Source organism: Octodon degus, unplaced genomic scaffold, assembly GCF_000260255.1.
Source record: "Octodon degus isolate 3935 unplaced genomic scaffold, OctDeg1.0 scaffold00044, whole genome shotgun sequence".
Taxonomy (NCBI): domain Eukaryota; kingdom Metazoa; phylum Chordata; class Mammalia; order Rodentia; family Octodontidae; genus Octodon; species Octodon degus.
The window spans coordinates 7,116,960-7,142,276 of NW_004524620.1; the positions used below are offsets into that span (position 1 = coordinate 7,116,960).

The following is a 25,317-nucleotide window of genomic DNA, read 5'->3' on the forward strand; positions in this document are numbered from 1 at the left end:
AACATCGGGACACTATAAGCACAAGTAAATCCTACTTCTACATGTTTTCAACAGACTTTAAAACTATTAAACATGGTGAACAGAATTTCCAAGATAACTCAATACTTAAAAGAGCAAAAAATTCTCAGTAAGTCTTCTGAGATTGATGAACTCCTATCTGCTCATACAGACAACTTGGCGCTGGCTCCATTAGACTCCAAGTTGAGCACTGCTCGATATGCCTACATTGCCCTTGATGTTCGCTTACCCTTGGTCTGTTTATAATGCTCTGTACCATAAAGACTACAGGGTTGCCTGCTTTCCGAATGGCTTCCACAGCTTGTTCATGGCTTGCATCTCTGAGGTCCATTCCATCCACCTGCAATGGAAGGCCTCAGCTTAACATTTCAAGAAGCTATAAAACAAAAGAACAACTGGACCTGGTGTTTGGAGGAGCCTTCATTAAGGTCCTGGAAAATTTATTTCAGCATCTATAATGAGACTATTTTAAGGCTGTAAAACTTTTCACCTGACCAGTGGCCTTGCAGCCCCTTCCTCTAGACATAGATCTCGGAAACAGTAACCAGTCGGAGTGACTTTGGCAGTCGTTCTGCATTCCTTAAACTGCTGCTCAGCTGTTCCTTCAAGTCAATAAATCAGCATCAATAAGGAAATAATAAAGTGGACTCAAAAATAAAAGGGACTAGCGGTACTGTCTTTATCAAGAAAGCTACTGCACTAATTTTTTTCTAATTTATTATAGAGTGGTTTGGGACAAGGCAAGTGATGTTTTATATATTTCTTTTTTCAGACCCTTAAAGTTAGAAACAAAATTCTGATATCCAGAAAAATCAGATTATAGTAAGGTTAATTTTGTAAAAGAATCTTTGCAATAGACATGACAAGAGTTGGAAGCCAAGAAATTGTGCTTATCTGTTAGTAATTCTTATATAAATAATTTGAAAGTAAGAGTTATTTTTGTAATTTTTTATTGACCATGGACTGTCTAGGTGATGATCAGTTCGGCTTCTATATTACATAAACAAGGAAGACAATAGCTTAAAAGGCCAAATGTTAATCCTGCTGGAAAACTACATTATGTTGACTTTTTATCATTCTTAAATACTAAGTAAATTCAGAGTAGGCAAAATTCTGGAAAAAATCATTTATTAAGACATTGGCATACAATATTATCATTTTTCTATAATTTCAAACAATTACTAATTTAGTTGAAAATCTTCCTCAAGTTCATACATGGACGACGGAGCTGTTATTTTTATTTATTTATTTTGTGTGTGTGTGTGTGTGTGTGTGTGTGTGTGTGTATACATTAGAAATGTCTTTAAAGGTTGTGTTCATGTAAAATACAAGCCAGTACTCCTGTCTCCTATACGCTCTCCATACACCCCACCAGGGGAATGCTCACGAGATGCGCGGCACGTCTGCTCAAGGCCGAAGAGCGGCACAGCAGAGGCGCAGCCCCGCAGAGCCCCGCTCAGTGACCTGCACAAATCTGCGGGGACTCCGCATGGGCAGGGCCGGAGGCCCCAGGACCACAGAGGCTGAAGCTTTCTTCCTTAACGGAAAAGCCTCAGCACAGAGGGCACTACTTAGTGTAATAAATATGCAACACTAAGGCTATTTTCAACACAGACTTGTTCTATGTTTCAATTTGAACAGATATTTAAACTCAATGCATTTAAACAATATTCTGGGGCAAACTATGACTAATCTTTTATAGAAATAATTAAAACGTCTTTATTTTTCTATTTCAGCCAAAGATATCTATAATAAAGAACACATAAAATAAACTTTTTAATGATGACCTAAAATTGAACATTTTAGACGGAATGCTCAAAAAGTTATTTCAAAGTGGGCTAAACAAAATCTAAGGGAAGATAAGTAAACAGTGCGGGAAACAGCTTGTCACTATTCCCTGTGAATGACCACAGCAGGGAAAAGGGAACAGGGCTTTTGCTTTTGTCTCAAATTTCAAACTATTGTTTCTTTAGCTCTCAGAGACAATCAATAAAGGAAAAGTAAATACATTTGCATTTTAAAGTTATGATTGTTAAGTATAATCTAAGCAACTGTGGTGCTCTGGTGCATAAATTATATAGGTTTCACAAAGGATGGACTCAGTTGAATAAATACAATGGCCAGTAAGTTGTTTTTATTTTGAAGTTATCACTTTTAGTTACCTCTGTAATTCAGAAAATCTGGGCCAGGTACCCATCTTTGTACCACTTTAAATATAACTGCACTTGGCATATTGCCCCTAAGGGACCAACTTGTCAAGCCAGAGTCTCTTGCCAGGCAGGCATGATGCCTTACCTACTACAGGACGTCCTAAGTCTGAGAGTGTCGCAAGTGAGTGTGTGTCTCACACGAGAGGGGGCTATAAAATATTACACCTAATTCTTGGTGTTGAATTAGGGATTAGATAAAAACTGCTTCCATACTTCTGTCTGGTATGCAACAAAACACGCATGTGCGCATATATGCACAGGTGCACACACATGTGCAAATAGGCGGTGTCTTCGGTGGGCCATGCATGCATCACTGAGCAAAGGGCACATTCTAACTGGTAGGCCTGCCAGGGAAGTATTATATAAATAGTAGTCAAGGTCGTGGCATTTGAAGACTGTACCAAAAAAAAAAAAAAAAAAAAAAAAAAAAAAAAAAAAGACTTACTTGGAACAAAATCTCATCCAATAAAGTTTTATACATTAAAATAATAGAGTATTTCCTGAGATAAATCAGGTTGGAAAATTTATTTATGATATATACCTTTCATATATATAATCATTCATAATTTTAAATAATTCTCTTTCCTCTAAGAATGTTTATTCTTTTAAACAGATATAATTATTTTGCAGTAGGCTCAATGTTTTAAAAACTGATTGGCAATATTTCTAAGCATCAGTTTCTACATTGAGATATACAACGGGTCATCAAATACACAAAGGAAAACTAAAGATGAAAAGACACATCTTAACCACAAACAAATTTTCCTCTAACAGTGATTAGAGTAACCATTCCCGGGTGGCCAATCCGTTAGCAAGGAGGGCGAGTAAGGTGAAGGATTCTGACACAGAGCTGAGAGTACCTCTACTATTCTGTCTCCAGGCTTCAAGGTTCCATTTTTCCCAGCAGGACTATCCTCGAGAACATGTTTGATGAAAATGCCCCTCATCACTTCACCATTGCTTAGACGACTCCCCATCCCTCGTCCACCAACAATGCTGATCCCCAAGGATTTGCTTGGTTCTCTCCAAAGTTCAACCCTGTAAAAAACAAATTTTTAAACTCTTAGAAGAAAACATATAGGAACAATTTCTTGATAGTAGCTTTTACAGTGCCACCCTATGTATGCCCACCAAAGGCACTGACAAAGTAAAAAACAAAAAACAAATTGGAACTCATCAAAATGAAAATCTTTGTACAAAGGGCACTTCCAACAGTGAAAAGGGCAAAGACAAACCATAGCAGAAAAATAATATTTGCTAATCACAGTCTGAAAAGGGATCAATAGCCAGAATATACAGAGTACTTCTAAAATCCAATTACAAAAAAATCAAGTAGATTAAAAGATGAAAACTTAATTATGATATATACATTTAATATATAATTATATATATTTTTAAATAATTCTATTTTCCCTAAGTAATTTGTTTTATTCTCTTAAACAGATGTAATTATTTTACAGTAAGGTCAATGTAAAGTCCTAAGAGTTAATGTATATTCAAGAATTAATATATTCTTTATATAGACATTTATTTTACTATAATATTTATTTTATTATTCCTATTTATGTAAAGAATATACATTAATGGCATTTAAGCACATTAAAAGATGTTTACTGTTGCAATATCACTGTATATTTTTTGTGTATATTGTTTATATCAATATAAAATAAGATATTGTCTTACACCTGTTAAAATTTCAACTACCAAAAAAAGCAGAAATCAGCAGCACTGATGGGGGCAGGAGAAACTGGGAACCTATGTATTTTTGGTGAGACTATAAAACAATACAACTGTCATGGACAATTCTTCAAAAGTTCTGGTTCTTTAAAAGTTAAAAACACAATTACCATAGGATTCCGTAATTCCACTTCTTGGTGTATACCCAGAACAGGGTCTCACATAGGCACTTTGTACCCTTACAATACAAAAGCATTTTTCTATTCACAATAATCAAAGGGTAGAAACATCTAAACTATCCATCAAAACAAATGAATAAACTAATATACACCACAATGGATTGGATTATTATTCATCCTTAAAAAGGAAGAAAATTCTGAAAAACATTTCAACATGGACGAGTTTTGAGAACACTATGTAAAGTGAAGTAAGGGACAAATACTGTATGAGTTCATGTCCACAGATATGAGACACCTACAGTAGTCCAGTTCGTAGAGACAGGAAGTACAGTGGTGGTCACTGAGGAACGGGAAGAGGGAAAGGTGGGGAAGTCTAGTTTAATGCACACAGTTGCAGCTTTGCAAGGTGACAAAAGCTCTGCAGGTAGGTGGCAGTGCCAGCTGTAAGCAATGTGATTGTCTCTAATGCCAATGAACTACAGCTTCAAAATGATTGAACTTATAATAAAAAGAATGAGTAAATATTTTGCAAAATAATGGTATACCAATAGAAATCAAGGGGCCAGGGAGATGGCTCAGTGGAATAAGCACTTCCCTAGCAAGCACAAGTGCCTGAGTTCAATCCCCAGTTCCGAAAAAAAAAAAAAAAAAAAAAAAGGAAAGAAATCAAAAGGTTACAATAGTTCCCTAATGATATGCTTTGCAAGGCTGGTGAGTAAGTACTAATGTATTTAACTAGCTGATTTGTTGTAAATATTGGACTCACTCCACGCTGGGGCACACACCAATGTAAAAATACCATGTTTCAGGAACTTTAATATTATAGGTACTAAGATATTAGTAAATTTAGCTACCACTGAACAGATGGTAGCTTCTAAGCTTAGCAGCCAAATCCAGGGAAGAACATTCCTCCATATACAACATTAGAGGCTTGTGTTGCGAAATCTTTCTTGCCAAAGCAAGCCTGTTCATGAAGCACAGTGGTTGACAAAATCCTACATAATCCAATTCTTCTTCTACCTCCCTAAACTCCTTTAACCACATTTTGCTCTCCCCAACCCTACGACCACATCTCCTTTCTGTTGCTTTTAGATCCACAGGGCATGATTCTGCTGTAAGCCTTTGACACAAGCCAATTCCTCTGTCTGCATGCACTTCCTTACATGCAGAAAACATAAATGATTATGCATGATGATTATAAATAGCTGTATATTTACAAATAAATTTATAAATCATTATAAATTGATTTCAAGTATGTATCCTGTGACAAAGCAAGTGCATAAGTGTAAGGCAATCTGCAGGGAGCTGTCTGTCTGAAATAAGGTGGCAGGTCAGCTCTCAAAGTCTTGCGATCTGTTTCGTGCCTCATAAAAGAAAACAAAGCTGGCCAAGAAGCAGAGAAGACAGCATGGTCAAATGTGCCTCGGCAGTAATAGCTAAAGTGCTCAAAGGCAAAGGGAAGGCCAAGGCCGGGGTGCTGGCTCAGTGGAATAAGCACATGCCTGGCAAGTGCAGTGGCCTGAGTTCAATCCCCAATTCCGCAAAAAAAAAAAAAAAAAGGAAGGTCAAACCAGAATTCCAGAGAACTGGGTAGAGTTCAAAAAAAAGACCAGGAATTAAAGTGCATTGAGATAAAAGAGGAGCTTGGCAATGCCTCAGAAAAACACAAATTCCTTTGGTCAGCAGTTTTACTTAACAAGAAACTTATAATCTTTGAAACTTTACTAATGTTTAAAGAACTTTAGATGATCCTTGACCTTATAAAATCTTTAAGAATAAACTAGTTAAAATTCAATTCACCATTTTCTCTAGATATTCTCTAGAAACTTATGAAAAAAAAAACCCAATATTCTTTCCTGTTTCATAAGGTAAACTGGCAGAGTACAAAAGTCAGTAACTTTAGCCACTGCATGTCTATTTGTAAGAAGCCATAATACACAGGTAGAAATATTTACATTTGCTTTTAAAATGAATGAATGAAATGAAAGGTCTCCTAGCACTCTTTCTGGTTAGTGATCTCTGGAATAAACAAAAACCCGGAAACAACAGTTAACATTACTATGGGATCACGATCGCTCATTCAAGTGAGTTATGTTTTACTCTCATCAGTCTACAAGATGGATGCTTGTTACTTGCCCCACTGTACAACGAAGGAAAGAGCTGTAGAGAAGCCACATAACCTGTGCACAATGGCACCATATTTTTCTTAAGGGTTTGGGTTGGAGAGCAAAAATTTAAATAGGCTGCCTAGAAATACAAGATGTGAATCCTTAGCTATAGAGAAAATAATTTGAAAGACAGAGGTTACTAAAATAACCAGAGTGGTGAGTAACTTGGCTCATTATTCATGGGACAGAGCATGGTAAACACTGAGAAAGAAAATGAAGATAAATGAAACAATTTTAGGGTATTTCCATGTCAGAGTTAACTCTTCAGGAAAAAAATGTCTGTCTACCAATTTAGACATAGGTGTATGCTGGCCAAATAGCTCAGTAGATGAAAGTGCCTGCAAGCAGGCCCAGGGTCTGGGGTTTCCATCCCCAAGCCTGCAGTGCCAGCCCTGCCCCCAGGGCACACTGAGATGGCAATTGAGACTGGGTGTGATGGCACATGCCTGTAATCCCAGCTCTTGGGAGGCTGTAAATAGGTGGATCTCTATGAGTTCGATCTAGTAGTGAGACCCTGAACACCCTGTAGACCCTTCCCTAAAATAAAATAAAATAAAATAAAATAAAATAAAATAAAATAAAATAAAATACATAGATTTAAGAAGACTGAAATTTAGAAAGGCCAATTTAACACATAGCTTTGAGATCACTTTCTGGCAACGAACTTTGCTTCTGAGTTCAAATCCTTAGCCTTGCCACTAAGTGCCTGCTTAGGCAACCGCAAGGCCCGGGGTTGGATCCCCAGCACCACAAGCCATGCAGACCAGGGCCCCGGGTGTGCTGAGCTGGCCACTGAGACCAGGCATGGTGGTGCATGCTTGTAATCGCAGTACTGGGGAGGCTGAAAACAGGAGGAACACTAAGCGTCTGAGCTGCTAGTGAGACCCTGCACCAAATGCATAAACGATGATGATGATGGCAATCAGAGAACATTAAATTATTTCATACACCCAAGTATGAATACCGATATATATATATATATATCAATAAGCCTTTTATGATAAAGATTTTTCTTCAATCAATATGACAAATGAACAAATGTGTATCCCACCCAATTAATCCAGTTCTGCCTTATTAAGGTACAATTTTTCATCCATCAGATTGATAAAACATTACATATAAAAAGACTGTGATATGGAAAGAAGGGATTAGAGAAAATGGAACTTACAGAAAGGCTACAGAAAGAAAGGCTGGTATAACCATGACAAAAAGCAGCTCAACAGACTTATCTAATGAAGCCAGTCAGTAGTTGTTGTTCTGGATACATACCCTAAGAAATTTTCATGTAGAAGTATACATAAATAGATACATTTATTACATAGAATTATTATAACAGCAGGTATTTAACTACTGAGAATCAGATATCAACTTGATAATGGATAAAGTCTGGAATATTACCATGTTGGAATACAACACCAGTAAACTGAATGAATTAGGGATTTAAGTATCAAATACAGGTAGGTCTCCAAATGATCAGACAAACAGGAAAACTAAACAAGCCAGAAATGATACCTATAGTATGATATCAATTCTATAAATGAAAATTATACACAAAATGCACAATACTATTTTAGAATCTTAACACTTCACTAAAATGAATTCTCTATTTCTACACCAAGAAAATATCTGTTGATCTTAGGAATAGGAAAGAGTCATTTACCAAAAGCTCTGGTGATTCTGGCAAGCTTCCTTATTGCTATGGTTTGTCTCTAGATCCCCTCAAAGCCTCATGGACTTTTAGATGGTTTTTGTTGTTGTTGGATGTTTTTGTTTTTCTAGGCAACTAAATGTAGAGTTTGGCTGATTCCTAGTGCAATGCTGGAACGAAGGGGGCTAACATTAAGGATAGGTGACTGCTGGATCACTCCACTGACTGGATTGGCATCGCCCTCATATCAGCAGTCTGGATAGAATAAAAGAGGCAGAAAGATACTTGCACCTCTTCCTACCCTGGTGTCTTCTGCTGTAATGAACCACTGCCCCCTCTCATGCTGCCTTGCCTTGGAGCCAGCCAGCTATGGACCGAAACCACCACAAACTGTGAGCTAAATAAGCCTTTCCTCCTTTAACTTTGGGTGTTGGGTATTTTATTTTAGCAACAAGAAAAGCACCTAGACAGTCATTCTATCTGTGAACTACCAGCCTTCCTCAAGGTAACACGTTGCCTCTAGACACATCAGTGAGAGCAGGTTGTTTGGGTTAGAGGGATTTATGGGAGCTTCAAACATGTTCTCTAAGTAGTTCCTACCTTTAAAGATGTTTCTTGGACTGATGTGAAGATTAAAACAGAATAAGAATATTGACCAGAAATATAGTCTTCTTTCTCTTAAAAAAAATCCATGATGATTCTTATGTTCAGTGCTTTTTTCTTATCTTATTAGCATTCAAAATTATATTCTTATAAACAAGATCAATCACTAGCTGAGGATTCACTCTGTTCAGGGCATTATGCTAATAATTTTAAATGTTACTTTACTAACTCCTCTTCCAAATTTACAAAGTTCTATTATTAGCCCTATTTTAGTAATATAGTAGTCAAGAAACAAAAATTTTTTTTCTCCAAGAAATGAAAGTTTAAAAAGTAGTCAAGACCTAGAAGAAATAAATTCAAATGTCAAAGCTCTTAGTGATTCCAATCATTTTGCATATTGTCTTCTACAAACTATTTATCCCCCTATGTTGTTCCTAAAGCTGACCAATGTAACATTTTCCTGTCATTATTGTCCAACAAAATTCATGTTAAATTATCACCATCTGTTACAAAATACTCTCATCTAATTTATTTCTGCCTCAATCTACAAATACATAAGATGCTTAACACCTTACATTGATGCCACAGATCTACTACTTATATCGTGTTCTCAATGTAAGCAGCACTTTGTGGAGATGTTGAATTTTTTTAAAACAATCTGAATGGCTTTTGAAGATATTCAAATTCAAACCTCATTTTGGATGGATGGAAATGCTAGTTTACTGACAGCAACATAAAATGTTCTCCATATTTTGAAAATGTTCAAATAGAATGGCTATAGGCTCAATTTTTTCTTTCTTTTTGAGACAAAAAAAAAAAAAATGCAGTTCAGGATGGCCTTGAGCTCCCTTTGTAGCCCAGGCTGGCTTAGAATTTGAATGGATCCTCTTGCTTCCACCTCCTGAGTGCTAGTACTACAGGAGTGTGCCGCCACACCCAGCTTGAAGTTCAATTTTTTTTTTTTTTTTGTATTTTTAGGGAAGGGTCTATAGGGTGTTCAGGGTCTCACTACTAGATGGATCTCATAGTGATTTACAGCATCCCAAGAGCTGGGATTACAGGTCCGTGCCTCCGTGCCAACTGCTGTCTCACTGTGTACCCTGGGGGGTTGGACTGGCATGGCAGGCCCAGGTATTGAACCCCTGGCCCTTGCCCTGCTTGCAGGCGCTTTAATCTGCTGAGCTATTTGGATGGCCCTTAAAGTTCATTTTTAAACAAAGAAAATATCATCAAACTGTATTACATCTCTGGAGCACTTTTTATTCACAGCTTAACATGTTTATTAAGAATGAAGCATGTTCATGCTGTTACATTTAGGTCTCTTTCCAGGGACAATGATGACAAATTGTTACAATTAATGCAATCTATGTAACATTTTTAATTTGTTTTTTGTGTCTCTATAGCTTGTGCAGCCAAGTCTGCAATAACTCCTTGAAAGCAGGGTTTACGTCTCCTATTTATGTCTCACTATTTGCAGATTATGGCCTTTAGGACTTAATAAGGCCCTATCAAACTCAAGTTAAATTTACTACGTTAAGCAAGCTGATACAGAGCAACAACAGAGTGGAGGGTCTGGGCAGGGGAGAACTGCTCCTACTAATGTGTCAGAGAGCAAAGAGGGGAGGAGCTGGGAGGAGACGCACCTGCCTGTTGGCCTCTCCTCTGCCTGGGCCCTACCTTCCCAGAGCAGTTTTAGCTGCTGGGCTCCCCAGTGGTAGGCAGTAGATTCTCCTAATGAGTGCAGAGCCCCACGTTTCAATCATGTTCCACAGCCCTTCAGGACCTTCTTAATCCACACTCTTACATGCCTTAGGGATACAGGATGATACACCTGAAAACTGGTGCTCGATGAAGCATGGTTTAGGACAAACACAGCATTTAATAACAAAGCTGCGTACTTACACACACAAACACACAGGGTCTTAAATATACATTTGAATGTCTTGTTTCTATAAGTGCTAAATAAAATTTAAATGGTATTATACCTAAAATAAAACGATCCACAACTTACTATGCTTCAACTACTTATGCATAATTTTCTCTAATTATAGTCTATACTATGTGCCAGATCATTACATACATGTTAGTTTTAACCCTCTATGACATTCATAATTCTCTACAATGTGCCCAAGAAGAGTTACAGGATGAGGAACATTAAGCTACTTGCCAAGTCACAAGTAGAAAGCTGAAACCCTGTACTTGCAACCATACTTCCCCATCTTTACGCACATATATCCTTTAAGTGGGCAGAAGACAGAACTAGTCCTTACCTCCTGGGCTGATTCCAATTGCTGTACGCTGCATTCTGAAGTTCACTTTCTTCTCCTTCTCCCTCTTCTCGTTCTGGTAGTTCTGGAATGTCTCTGGATAAAGTTTCACAATGCAACACTGTTTTATATGTCCTTAATTGCTGATTAAGCTACTGCCTTATATTTTCACTATATCCAACCATATATATAAATAATAATTTTATGGTAGAGGGAAAAAAATCAAATCAAGTAAGACCCTTATGTTACAATCAACCTACCATAATAGTCTAAAAACAAGGGCCAGCGAGATAGCTCAGTGGGCTAAGTGGCTGCTTTGGCAAGAGCAGGGACCATGGCTCAAGCCCCAGCACCACATGCTCTGCAGCCGTCCCCACCCCCAAGCCTGGTGAGCCAGCCACTGAGACAGGGCGTGGTAATCACAGGCCTGCAATTCTAGCACTGGGGAGGCTGAAAACAGGAGGATCACTACCAGTTTGAGATGCCTAGTGAGACCCTGTACCAAATACATAATTTAAAAGTACTAAAGAACAATTAAGTAGATTGTGGCATGCATGACTTTATGCTACTGGTAAAAACTGGATTTCTAAAGAAACGTTTATTTATTCCTTTCAAAGCACAGAAGGGACAATGGCTGATAAATTGAAAAAAATAAGTATATGTTAAACCCATCACCATTCTTCACTGGAAGAAATACTGAACAACTCTCAAATTATAGCATCTTTATGCTTCGAGATCAGAAGTCATTTAATCCCATCAACTGTGTCTGAATGCGATCGCATCTCTGTGGTGGAAGGTTCAGGTCCCTGTAGAACATCTCTCCCTTGCTTGGCCTCAGTGGTAGCAAAATATATGTTTAGAATGAAATGTAGCCCTTAAGAGTCCTATCCTTCAGCTTTGAATTCTAAGGGAAGAATAGACTCTGAATAGGGCTGGCTCCTGTAGTCTAAATCTGACAGTAGAACCAGATGATAGCAGAGAATAGTCCCAAGACCGGGCTTCCCAACATCTTGTCAGGAAGGTCCCTGAGAAATAGTCCTTATCCAGAGAACAAAGGCAGAAAGGTGAAAACAATACTCAACCCACTGAAAATGTAACTGGAAAAAATCTGACAGCAAAAGGAAGTCTAGAAGATAAGATTTATAATTTGGGGAGAATGACAGCCATGGGGTGGGAAGAGGTTTTACCTCTAAAACCTAAAATGTAAGAGACTCAAAAACACTTTTGGTCATACTGCTCCACGGTCCTGCCTTGGGAGAAAATGAATATATTGCACTGATTGAAAAATAAATCCTATTCCCTTCCAATTATTCCAAAATCTTGAATTTCTTCACTAACCCAGATGATCTGTTCTAAATGTTCAGATTATGCTTTACCCATTTTAGAGCCTGGTTTCTGATACTCAAGTGCCATGTGCTCTGCAGAGGAGAATGGATCAGCTCTCACTTGGCTGTGCTCATTCAGCCAAGAATTAGATTTTTTTCTTAGTGTTAAAACTCCTGACAATGAAAGAAATTTCTATCAACTATAACCACTAACTCTATTTATATCTGTGTTTGTATAAGGTAAAGTAACTTGGATAAATTTACAGTTATATAGTAGTGACATGTGAATTGAAGCCATCTCACCACCAAACTGGAGCTCTGAACTTCCACACTCTGTGCCACTTTATGTAGCACACATTCCCCTGCAGTTCTTCCTCTGGATTACATGTTCAAGAACAAGGATTTTAAATTTTTCATTTTAAGAATGACTCTGATGCTTATTAGCTGTGGGACGGGGGCGACTTCCTTCCACTGTAGGTTGCTTTAGTGTTAAGCACTGATACTGACAGCAACCCTATTTTCTCTATGGTGAAACAGCTGGGCATAGCATCGAACAACCAAGAATCTCTCTTTCCAAGCTGAAAGAGAAGCAGTATTGATAGTGGTACCTCCTAATTAATAACTTTCGAGCATTTTAAGGTCCAAGAACTTATGAAGACTACTATGCTACCTGTTGTATTCTTTATGCATTTGAGACATTTCAGAAGGACAGTGAAATGTTATTTCATAACTATATTAAAATAAGACAAAAACACTAGCAAATCATAATTAACTCATGCCATTAATCCTGGGTTGGAAATTCTACAGTGAAGTATGGCTGGGCTTTGACAGAATAGAATGAATATTCCTTTTCCCATAAACTTCCTGAGACTCCTAGATTATAACATTCCTTCTCTTTATTAAATATAGAGTGTCCCTTTCCTTTCACTGATGCCAAAATCTGCAGAGGAATCAATAATGCAGTATCATTATTCCTGCAGGGTCATTGGACACCTGGGTATTTTGGAATGTTTTGGTATTCTGTAAGGAAAGGTGGAACTTTTGCTCTATAGAACACTGAAAGGAAAATTTGGTATTCACTTATCAGTGCAACTGAAAACATGCCTATAAGCGAGAAGATATAAAGGCATATTCATTATGGAAAAGCCAATATTATAATTCAGGCATAATATGCTTGTATACCAAGATGTGCAACTCAGCATTGTCTAGATGAGTAAAATATAGATGTACTGCAATGCTTATGGACTTACACATGTTAATTAGGAAATATTTTTTTTTTTTTTTTTTTTTTTTTGCGGAACTGGGGATTGAGCACAGGCTCCTGTGCTTGCCAGGCAAGCACTTATTGTACTGAGCTATCTCCCTGGCCCAGGAAATAAAATTTATGAAGATGTACTTAAAAATTACATTAAAACTGCTATCTTAGGTGTAAAGGTTATTTTAATTTCTTGATTTAAATATTCACATATTCCCACAATATATGATAATTACTTAAGTAATCAAGGAAATATGTTTAAAAATCTTGGAAGAAGAAAAGAAATTCAGACTTTTCATTGAACTTTCCTGATTCTGGTTCAAATGCCTCTTTAACTTATTGTGTCACTCACCTCTTGTATTGACTTAATGTTTCACTTACCTGCTAGCATAGGAAGAAAAAATATCCAGTGCCATTATTCCTCCAGGTTCTTGCCCCAAGCCTATTCTGAATTCCTCCAAGTGCTCTGCAGGCACATAACTAATTCTGGATCAAAACACAATCCACCAGAGCAAAGAAAAAGAAACATGTGTCAGTAAATGCTTCCAAAATAGAACAAAATTGTCTTGTCCTCTCATGGCTACCTTTTACCCAACTCATATACCTGCCATACTCATCAGACAACTCAGATTTCAAAGGTAAAGCATTCTATGGCCAAAATAACTGAAATTAAACTTCTGCTGCTAGTGAACTCTGTGTTCACTAATAATCACACAGAGAAGAAAGTAACTATAATTTATATTGTATGTATATATAAAATATTATATATATAAATGAGAGAGCTAACGGCCAGTTTTTGAAGTGAGCAAGATTCATACTTAAAAAGTTGGGCATGCGGCTCAGTGACAGAGCACTTTCTCAGGATATGCAAAGTTCTGAATTTAATTTCCCAACATTGCAAAATAATAATAGTAACAGTTACTCCTCAAGGCATCATACTGGGCAGCAACAACCCATCCCATACTCTTCTACAGTCCATCTGTACTTTATCATTATCAGAGCCAGCTGTGCCTCTCAGCAGCTGCACCTGGGGGATACAAAAATCAATCTTTCTGTATATCCACTTAGTATGATGAGTGGTGAGGTGTGTGCATGTGTGCAAAAGTGTCAAACTGGGATTTGCACCCATACTATGCTCCATCTGATAGGTTTTCCACATGTTTACTGAGCATCCCAGGGTAAAATGCACCCATGCCACTTTTCTGGTCTGTAAATGTGTACTTAACAACAAATGGAATGTAGGTGTGACTCACAGTAGCTATAGCTGGGGAAAGCCAAATCCCACCTGGGCATTCAACCCTTGGCAGACATATGTCAAGGGGTGTACAGGGGACCCAAAGTGGCATTAGGTGTTTTACCCACAAAATATTCATCGCTGAATTTTCTGTGCCTTTAGGATTAGTTCTAAGTAAAAGTTTTCTTTTGCTTTTTCTGGCACAGTTCAGTACAATGGCACATGAAAAACCATATTTCCAAGTCTGAGGGAGGCCGAACAAGAATCATCAGATCACTTATGCATGGATGATGACTATGACAATGACTGTGACATTGGCCATGTGAGCCAAATGTCCTGTGACAGAAAAACAGAGCAAGAATTGACTAACATAGAAATAGGGAATACAGCCCTTGTTGATCGAGTTGACAAAGAAACAATAATGTGAGTACATATTTGACTAATAGAAATGGTACAAATTGGCCACTCAACCAAATGGAACAATCCAATGTTAGAACATGATCCAAAAATATGCTGAGGACCTTGGCAAGGGTAAAACCTATTGGACAGAATACCAGCATGCTATTCAATGTTAGAAATTGTTTGGAAATATTACAATATATTCTAAAATAAACAAATTCTGAAATACAAATAAAATGTTCTGTATGCACCAATAGCCATACTCAAAATGTATTTATTATGACATCTCACTATCTGAACTGATAGCATGCATAGTCTGGTGTATTTAGCAGGGCTTCTTCATGGTAATCACAGAAATGTAAAAGCCTTATGAAAAAGTGATGGGTATGGGCTTGTTTACAGAAAAGTGATGACACTGAGATTTGATTTCTTTCAGAACTGCCTGAGGTTTGATGATGAAACCACCCACTGAGTAAGAAAAAGAACTGATAATCTGGTTGCTATCCACTCATGGTTTAAGACATCTGTTTATACACCATCTGAATGCATGACTATTTATGAATATCTTGTAGCATTTCACGGATGCTGTAGCTTCAGGCAGTGTATTCCTCAAAACTTTCAAAATATGGTATAAAAGTTTATGCCATTTTAGCCAGGTGTGGTGGCACATACCTGGAATCCCAGCACTTGGGGAGTTCAAGAAAGAGGGTCACTGAGAGTTGAAGGCCAGCCTGGGATAACTATTGAGTTCAAGACCAACCTGCACTATATGGCAAATTCCTTTCTCAATAAACATAACAACAACAACAAAATTATGCCCTTGTAGATCCCAAGACCTTTCATGTTTTTAATTTAGAAATTTATCCTGGAACTCAGCTACCAGGTTTTTATTTGTATAGTAATAAACCAAATGATGTTGTGGATAGACTTGTTGCTTTCATCTCCCAAGCTAATGGGACTGTGACACTGGACAACTGGTTTACCAATTAATGTTATATTTGACAATAGAGCACAAATTGACCAGTATAGGAATCATACACAGGAACAAGGAAGAATTCCCAATGAAGTGCTGCAATTTCAAAATCACAGAATTATATAACACAATTTTTGGATTTCAGAAAGATATAACATCAGCCTCATATATGGCAAAGAAAAACAAACTGGTACTGCTGATGTTAACATTGTACTATGATGACTAACACTGATAGGGAAACCTCGACAAAATGGAAGGCTGTGATATTTTCTACAACAAAACCAAATGTGGAGTATACGTTGTTGATGAGTAAGGCAGCAACTATGATGTCACATGAAACAGAAAGTGTTGGCCAATGATTGTGTTTTACACAATCCTAAACATTTGTGGCATAGTTTGATAGTTTAAAAGACAATAACAAGTGTAAAATATCACACAAAAATTTTCTTAGAAGATTGGGACTGGACTTCATAAAACATCAATTAACACAGAGAAAAAACAAAATATTTTTCTGCCAAGGGAACTACATCACAAAATTCTGGAGCACACTGGTGAAATAAGAGGTGAAAAGGCAGGCACAACATCACAAATACCTACTATGACAACAGGAAAACCAAAAAGATGTCAACTATGCCCTATCAGAAAAGACAGGAGAAGAACACATACATGATATCAGCATGAGCGATAGTACATGTGTGAAGACTGCCTTGCATGTGACAACCAAGACAAAAATCATTTCTGTGGCAGACTTGTATTTACATTGTAGTTAACATAGGATTTTGTTTCTGATGTTAGCTTTTTAGATTTTGTAAGCAGGTAAACAACTGATGTGAAAATGTTAACGTTTATTCCAAGTACTCATTACATATTTGATATTTTATTGTATTGATATCTCATTTTCCTAAGTGTACATTGTACAATACAGTAGGAAACTCCTGACAAAAAAAGAAGACAAGAAAGGTAACAATAATGAATTGCCACTTAGGAAAGGAAGGCTAAGCACATGTGCTGTCCATGTATGTAAGATGTATGCCTGGTGCACGCAGCTCTCGTCATGAATACTGCCTTGGATGTGACAGTTGAAGCCAAGCTTATTTTTATGCTACAGTTCTATTGGTATTTTCATTGTAGTTTATATAGGAGTTCATTTCTGATGTTATCTTTGAGGTTGTTTTTGTAAGCAAGTACACAGCTTAAGTGAAAATGTTGATATTTACTCTAAACACATAATACATGTTAAGAACTTAAAACTTAACTTGATAATTTATGCTCCTATTAACTACACATTGTGTAATATAAGAACCTCCTGACAAACCAGTAAGACCAGTAAGATGTCTATGTGTACAAAAAAGTCCAGGAAGGCAAAACACATGTGCACTCAGTGTAAGTGACGCACGTGTACAGAATGTGATGTTGTCATGTATGAAGGCTGCCTTAGGTGTGATGAATGAAGTAAAGATTATTTTTATAGATCTCTAAAGTAATTTTATTGTAAAAGGCAAAAGATTTATATGCTCTGAAGAGAAACCACAGTATATGTAATTTTCATTGTAGTTCACACAAGAATTTATCAGTGTTACTATTTTTTAGACTTTGCACAGCAAAAAAGTTAATGCTGAAAATGTTGATGCTTTTTTATAGACACTAAAAGTATTAAAAATTAAACACCATTTTTATTTTTCCCATTTTCATTGTTTAATATAATAAAAATCATAAAATTAAAATTAATAATTCATCAGCAGAAATATTCTAAAGAATATACAGTTACGATAGAGCCACAATACTGTACCTTTATGACAAAATTGGTGCTGTGCCCACATATTAATGAGTTGTCAGTAATAATATTAATGCTGTCTAAAGATACTTGAGTTCCTTAGTAGAAATAAATTAGGTGCACTCTATTACAATATGATGTATTATAAATTATCTTACTTTTCCCACAGCACATAATTAAGCATGAGCATTAACAAGCATTATCAATAACTTTGTTAGGTCTGTTATATTATGAACACTTAAGTTTAAAGTTAAATCACATAGATTTAAAGAAATAATTACTAATTTGTTGCAATTGCTTATGTGTATTTCTATTTCAAAGAAAGATAGATGTTTACATTTGAAGGTTAATGTCTGAATTCAAAAGTACTGAAAGTCTAATGTCTAGTGAGTGGAAGGCACTGTGTTAGATACAGAACAAGTGATGCTTATTACACGATGTATGAAAATTACTGCTGCCATTTAAGCCTATTTATACCCTTTTTATACTTTTTAAGTTGGCTGCTGAAGATACATTGCTTGATAAACAGAAAGGTAAGGGAAATGCTATATTTGAAGTTGGTTTGTCTTTTGTTGCAGCTGAGAATAAAATATGTAGTATTTAACAGCACAATGTAGAAATCATAAATACTATTAAACTATCCATAGTTCATTCATTAAAATAATAATTCCATCCAATCTTAGCACTAGAAAGTAAAGATATAAAAATTTGTCTTTTATGAAAGAAATCAAAAATTATACCAATGAGATAATTTCTGAAGTGAAAAAGACACATAACTTCAGATATATCTGTGATTCTATAGGAAGCATTCAGAATTCCACTTCCCTGAAGTGTGGGATCACTAGGGTTTGGGCTCTGTTATCGTGGGCAGTGTGGAAAGACAGCGATCAGCTCCGCTGAGACTCTGTCACCCACATCACGGCAGAGTGCCTCTCTTTAGGTGGGCACTGCAATCGGGAATGCACATAAACATACACGGCAGTACTCTAGGAGAAGGCTCTCTGGACACCCATTAGTCCTGTACAACATACAGGCCCTTTACAATCTTTTCATGACACTTACTTAGAGGACCACAAACAAGGAAGCAAGCACAGATCACCAAATTTACAGCTAGGCTGGGAAAGAGAGTTACATTGCCATTCATTCTGTCCTCCTTAACTTATTCACCTACAAAAGCACCTTTGCCAAGTTGTTATGAAAAATACTTAATAGTAAATTTTCTGTTATGTTTTAAAGAATTAATGAATCAAACATGTACTACACATTATATCAGGAAAGAGGATTACAATCTGCACAAAAAATGATCAGCCTGAAACCTGAACAGACTATTTCAGAAAAGTCACAGTATTTCTGAAGATTTAGGGAAACATCTAAATAGGAAGCTAAAGGCAGGAAAGTTGAGGGGGAAAATCCAGGACACAAAAGCAAACCTAACAGTAAATACAAACTATTAAGCCTATAAACTGGTTTGAGCATGTAAAGATGTTTCTATCCCAAAGTTTTCTTCTCCTTTTCTTAAAGCTGATTTTCTTTTATGGAAGGGTAAGGAGAAAGAGGTTTTACAAATATTTTTCTGATCATTTGAGTAGCAGTGAGAAGAAGCAAAAATGCAGCCGACACCAACATTTAGCACAACACAAACAGTGAGGCCCTCAAGGGAGCATCCCACAATGCACCACCACAGGCAGCCACTGCACGACATGCCTCGACACAGGACCACACAAAACCTGCCTCACCATTACAGAAAGTGGAAGCTGAATGACAGACTTCATAAACACACTGACAGCTTGAGAGCTATATTAAAAAATCTGACATATAAACTAACTTTTGTTTACACGTGGAGAAGAAGCAAAAAGAGTAACGTTGGTGAGACAAAACTGCCATAAAGCTATTAATCCAGAGACCATGCCTGCACATGCAGACAGGGTCACTGCTTTACACAGAGGTTTGAATTTCAAATTCATTCCCAGTCATCACTGCACTGTGAAATGTAATAAACTCATAGTTTCGCTGGGATTTATGTTCTTACATAAATGAGGAACAAAAGCCACTCTGTATACACTAAATCTATATCTGGATCTATCCTAGATTGTGATGTTACAAAAGCATGAAACAGTTTTCACACACAAGTTGTAGCACATAGCCATAATGAGCTTTAAATCACTGATATACACAAAAGGGGGCTCGATCATCAGCAGGTGCTGCAGAAAATCTAGAATATGGAGCATACGCTGTGGCATCTTTTTACAATGGTGTTAACAAATGCCACTGTCTTGTGCAGAATGTGAGATGCATACATATGCAGTTACAAGTGGGTGCTCCTGGTTTTCTTCTTCTTCTTTTTTTTTTTCATTTCCACCTCCCTCTCATCTACACTTCCCCCCCAAAAGCATCTGCTCTTTACCGGTGTCTATAGCAATGATTATTAACAAGCATGGAAAAATGTAACTGCAGTCAATCTTTTATTCCTTGATCAGGAATTCATCCCACACTTTAGGTTAAGGCAGGTGAATTCTGATTCAACTCAGTAATTATCTGGCAGATGTTATAAGCAGCTGCTTCTAAGTACAAAATCCTGGCTATAATTACAAAAATCTAAGAGCTCCTGGCAAGGTGCAGTGAGAAGTGAAAACAGAATGCATTTTGGTAAGGCTTCACATCTGGGTTTCCACAGAAAATAATAAAACCTGGAACTTAAGCTGGCTGTTCTTGAACTCTTGAAACTCAAATTATCTGTCCAGGCATGTGTAAATTCACACAAGCATGCACACACACACACACACACACACACACACACATACACACACACATACACACACACATCCTAGATATCTATAGCAATTAAGAAAGCCAGTGAATTATCTGTATTGGCAATGCTTTCCCTATAAACAACCAGTTGTGTAACTGAACCGGAGTCTTGTTTATGTCCCCACAACCCACCTTTGCACCAGCCCTCCAGAGTAAGCTAGGTCTATAACAAGAAATACAGAGAATGTGATCTAGATAGAGCCTAAATCCACGCAATGAGTACAAAGCTTAATTGGCTAAAGAAAGTGTTATGGTTTCACTCAGAATAATGGAACTGGACTGTCCTTTGGGAGGACTATTCACATAGCTTCCAGGTAATTCTAAACCTTTGCGTCAAGCAATAGACAGGAATGAGGTGAAAACCAGGATGTGCAAAAGGCAGGGACTTGCTGCTCACGCCTGGTTAATCTAAATAGCTATAATGATCTTCATCTAATATTTTTCCCTAAAACGCATCTTGGGTAAGGGTGATTTTAATTTCCATCATTTATTCAGCGAGTCAAGCCACGGCCCTCTGAGCAGGGCTCCTTGGAATATTTAAGAAAGCCATGTGCTCTGCGGGTACACTTGTGTGAGTATGCATGTGCACATGCGTGCACTGGTGACACATGGAAAAGAAGAATGGCAGGTTCACTTCCAGAACAGGGAAAGCTGTAAGATTCCATTTTTTGGCATGTGAAATTCTACAGCACATTTTGACTCCTGAGATATAAAAGCCATTACTTATGGAGCTAGCTTTTGGTATAATTCAGGGGCATAATAAAGACACTGCCCCCATAAATGAGTAATTCTGCTGGGTCAAAAATTGGGGGAAAATACATACATGTGCAGCTCATCTCCAGTGAAAAAAGGAAAGTCGGGAAAGGACTTTCTGCACCTGAAAATGCACCTTAAAAGCTTCTCTGGAATTGAACAGATGTATGACATACCAAACTGTGTTACCAAGGTCATAGTCTTTGGCCATTTTTTTAACTTAGGCAGGACATTAGATCTGAGGAGTAAGGCTAATACCATATATGGAATCTAGTATTCAGAGTGTCAAAAACTAGGCAAGGGACCTGAATTGGTACACAGAGTACTACATATATATTACAGCACACCAAGCCAAGTAATCAGTTACAAGGATATGTGGGTTTCATACTATATCTAATTTATGTCAGTTAAAGTCTTTGCAATGAAAGTCTCTGCGTAGATCTTAGGATTTATCTTTTAAGCAAAAGGAACACTGGCTGTCAGTAGTGAGGAAAGCATTAATTTTCCTATGATAGAGGAGCTGAAATTTTTTAATTATGTTCACCTGTACCTTATCACTGTAACCTTATCACTGTAATTAGGGACTAGTAATATGGTAAAATGATCTGCTTAACTGTATAAGTCAAATGAATGCAAAACTATAAAGGATCATTCATTAGTGAAGACTCTGCCTAAAATAATACCTGACCTAAGAGTGCAAAAACCATCTGAAATGGTATGCACTTTTTATGGATGACAATGAAAAACAGGCTGTAAATGCAGCTTTCTTCACTAATTTCTAGCAATTTGGAAGCGCTTATTCCACTAAGCCATCTCCCTGGCCCCCTCTAACAATTCATGCTTTGCAAAAGAACCAGTATTACAGAATGTTGTCAGTAAAAGAACATTAATACAAAAAGTCTCCTATACAATTTAAGGTAAATAATCTTTACCAGAGCTCTTATTTTATAAATTTTTCTATTATGTATTTAATGATTAATGTTACAAAGACATGGATGAATGCCAACAAGTCCTAAACTCATTTTTTGATTGTTGAAGTAATGTTTATGACTTAAAATCACATTTTAAGGTGTTTTTAAAACACCATGAGATTAACAAATCATGGGAAATTTTAGGCATTTTCTCACAAACTATCCTATATAACCTACAGTTAGACCACACCAACCTTAGTGGAAGATCCCTCTGTGTCACTGAGTAGTACAAACAAGGTTAAATTATGGGTCAGAAGGGCACTGTTCTACATAGCCTTTTTCACAGTTGTCCCTTATAGGACTGGCTTTGTTCTCAAATTCATATTGGCCAATTAGGTAGCGCACAACTCTTCACACTGAAATCAACCCAGACTTCTTTCTGAGAATCAAAGAATGAACACCTCTTCTCTGTGAAAGATGTCTCACATCTCTCATATATAAAGTTGTTATTGAAAGCACTAGAGAAGTAAAAGAAAATCATAAAGTCATGCTTTCAAATTTTCAACAGAATGATAGTCTTGGAATATATTTACTATCAAATGCTATTCAAAATAGTTAATTCTGGAGTAATTTGCATTAAATAAATATGTATTAATGTTTATACATAAAATAGAAGCCCAAGCCAAATTGAGGCCCAGTTACATACTTTATGTCGGGCCCAATAAGAGAATGTCTTCTCAACATGGCTCGTGCCTGCGCACTGGTTAAACTGACAGTAGACTCCTCGTTAATGGACAAGATGCAGTCCCCAACGGCAATCCGGCCGTCTCGACTAATGGCCCCTCCATGAATGATGCTCCGAACAATCATTCCCAAGCCATCTTTATTAGCACTGACCGTCATCCCTATGGGAAAAGAAGAATTCACGTATGGATTAATATATAATTTTCAAGTTCATTTAATTTAATAAACACTAAGAATTCGTAGATTAAAGAATATGGCTAACTTTTTTGACAATAAAACGAACAAAAAAGGAAAGCCTTATAACACAAAATATTTTAACTAATTTTAATGTCTGTGAAATTGTAAATAAAAATATTCTTTACTTAATATGTTAGATAGGAAGCATTCTATGGTATATAATGAATGTAATTTAGAACATTTGATGTGATGTCTTCTAAAATAAAAAAGCTTTAACACCATAACAGTACCAGATAATTTTGCAATGACAATTTATCTCTTATACATAACAGACTAAGAATAGGACTACACATGGAAAATTAGTTTTATAAATTAAAAAACTGCTTGTTATTACCTTATACCAAATAACTTGTTCATTCATAATCCATATACCATATAGCTAGTATTTACCAAGCACTACATCAGTTGCTCAAGATATAAAAATGACACAGTGCAAACTTCATATTATCCTGAGGTTTATATTCCTATGCCTCAGGGTTACTATAATGCTTGAATATATAGTGGTGTATTGATCTGAACTAATAGAAACTCAATTTTAGTGAGCTGTCATTTTTATCTCTATATCCAACGAGGTCCCCAGAGCAATGGACTTCTTGACATACCTCTGAATGTCTCATAAGAAATGCAATTTTAGTAAATGTAAGATGACCTGCTCAATTTTCACCTCCTCTTATTTCTCCATGTTTTCACGTTCTGGCACATGGCACTACTATACTACCCCCTCCATTATTCAAAACAAAAACACCAGGATTACTCTTGATTCTTATTCTTCTTTAATCCCTTATATGTAATGCCTAATGAGAAGCTATCATTCTTCTCTCCGAATTTTACAATGAATCCACTCTGCTTTCCCCATTTCCACACTAAGCCTAGACCAAGTCACTACACTCTCATCTAACTTTTGCAACAGCCTCTTACTGGATTACCTGGGCCTCCAAAATTATCCTCCCAATGCAGTTTTCTCATGGAAGACAGAGAATTCAAATAAAAACAATCCTACTCATCAGTCCTTGGCTTGAAACACTTCAAAAGCTTCCCGTTATGCTGCTTTATAAAATACTGGCCTGGTATAATTTATAGGGCACTGCTATAAATTATACTTACATGGACTTCCCAACATGAACCTACTCTGCATCATAGATTTCTTGGCCCCTTGAATTTCTGACACAAAGCCTTCTTTCAAAAATACTTATCTCTTTTCTTTTTATTTTGGAGTCCTTGCCTCAATACTCTTTTTTGCAGTTCTTATACAAGTACCTCTTAGTTTGAACTATGGCTTCCTTTAAAAGACCTGCTCAAAAAACTCTGAATTATGGTTTAATATACTAATTTTACCTTACTCCTTCAAGATATAAAACTTTTGAAATTAGTACACTTCATATGAAGTGATAAAGGGCTGGTGAGATATCTCACCATACTAAGTGCTTGCTGAGGCAAGCTCAAGGCCTGGGGTTTGATCTCTGGTACGACATGCAGCGCCGGCCACACTCCTGGGAGCGCTGAGCTGGCCACCAAGCCTGGGTGTGGTGGCGCACAACTATGAACCCAGGTCTGGGGAGGCTGAAAACAGGAGGGTCACTAGGAGTCCAAGCTGCATAGAGACCCTGTACCAGATACATTAAAAAAAATATATGAAGTGGTAAATGTTCTTCTAAAACAGGATTATATAATTAAGCAAGATACGAAATGCAAAGGTCTCATTTTTAAGACCTTTTTGGCAAAAATTATGTATTCCTTTTAGGATTTTGTGTATTTAGGTAATAAAGACTATCCAAATATTAATGCCAATTATTTAAAATTAGATATGCTATCTCAATCATTTTTAAGAATTACCTTATGACTTTACCCCAATATCTCATGCATGGATATCCAGACATTGAGCTTTTATTTTCTGATAGAAATGAGACGTTATCAAATATTTTTTTAAAAATTAGTTAAGATTCACTTTAATGATTTGAACAGTCCTAGGCCAGGTCTGGTGAGTGTGTGGAGAGCTTCCTGCTAACCTGCACCGGCGGGACCAGTCCCAGCCCAGGCGCAGCGTGTGCCGGACCTTCTCCCACCCCCTCGGGCTGCCCCCCACCACTCCGCCCTACCTCCCCCACCCCGCCCACCCAGTAGGAATTTCTGCCGA

At 37.0% G+C, this 25,317-nt stretch overlaps 1 protein-coding gene across 4 annotated transcripts in view; it reads right to left on the minus strand.

The window, feature by feature from the left end:
• Window positions 1-25,317, minus strand: part of Mpdz (multiple PDZ domain crumbs cell polarity complex component) — a 178,128-nt gene that overhangs the window by 49,443 nt on the left and 103,368 nt on the right. For 3 of the 4 annotated variants that reach the window (XM_023715824.1, XM_023715823.1, XM_023715822.1), the window contains 5 exons: window positions 22,909-23,107; window positions 13,732-13,836; window positions 10,774-10,866; window positions 3,089-3,266; window positions 248-358 (listed from right to left, as the gene is read on the minus strand). In XM_023715824.1, coding sequence (XP_023571592.1) covers window positions 248-358; window positions 3,089-3,266; window positions 10,774-10,866; window positions 13,732-13,836; window positions 22,909-23,107 — 686 coding nt within the window. The remainder of the gene's footprint in view (window positions 1-247; window positions 359-3,088; window positions 3,267-10,773; window positions 10,867-13,731; window positions 13,837-22,908; window positions 23,108-25,317) is intronic. The other variant, XM_023715825.1, reaches the window with a different exon arrangement.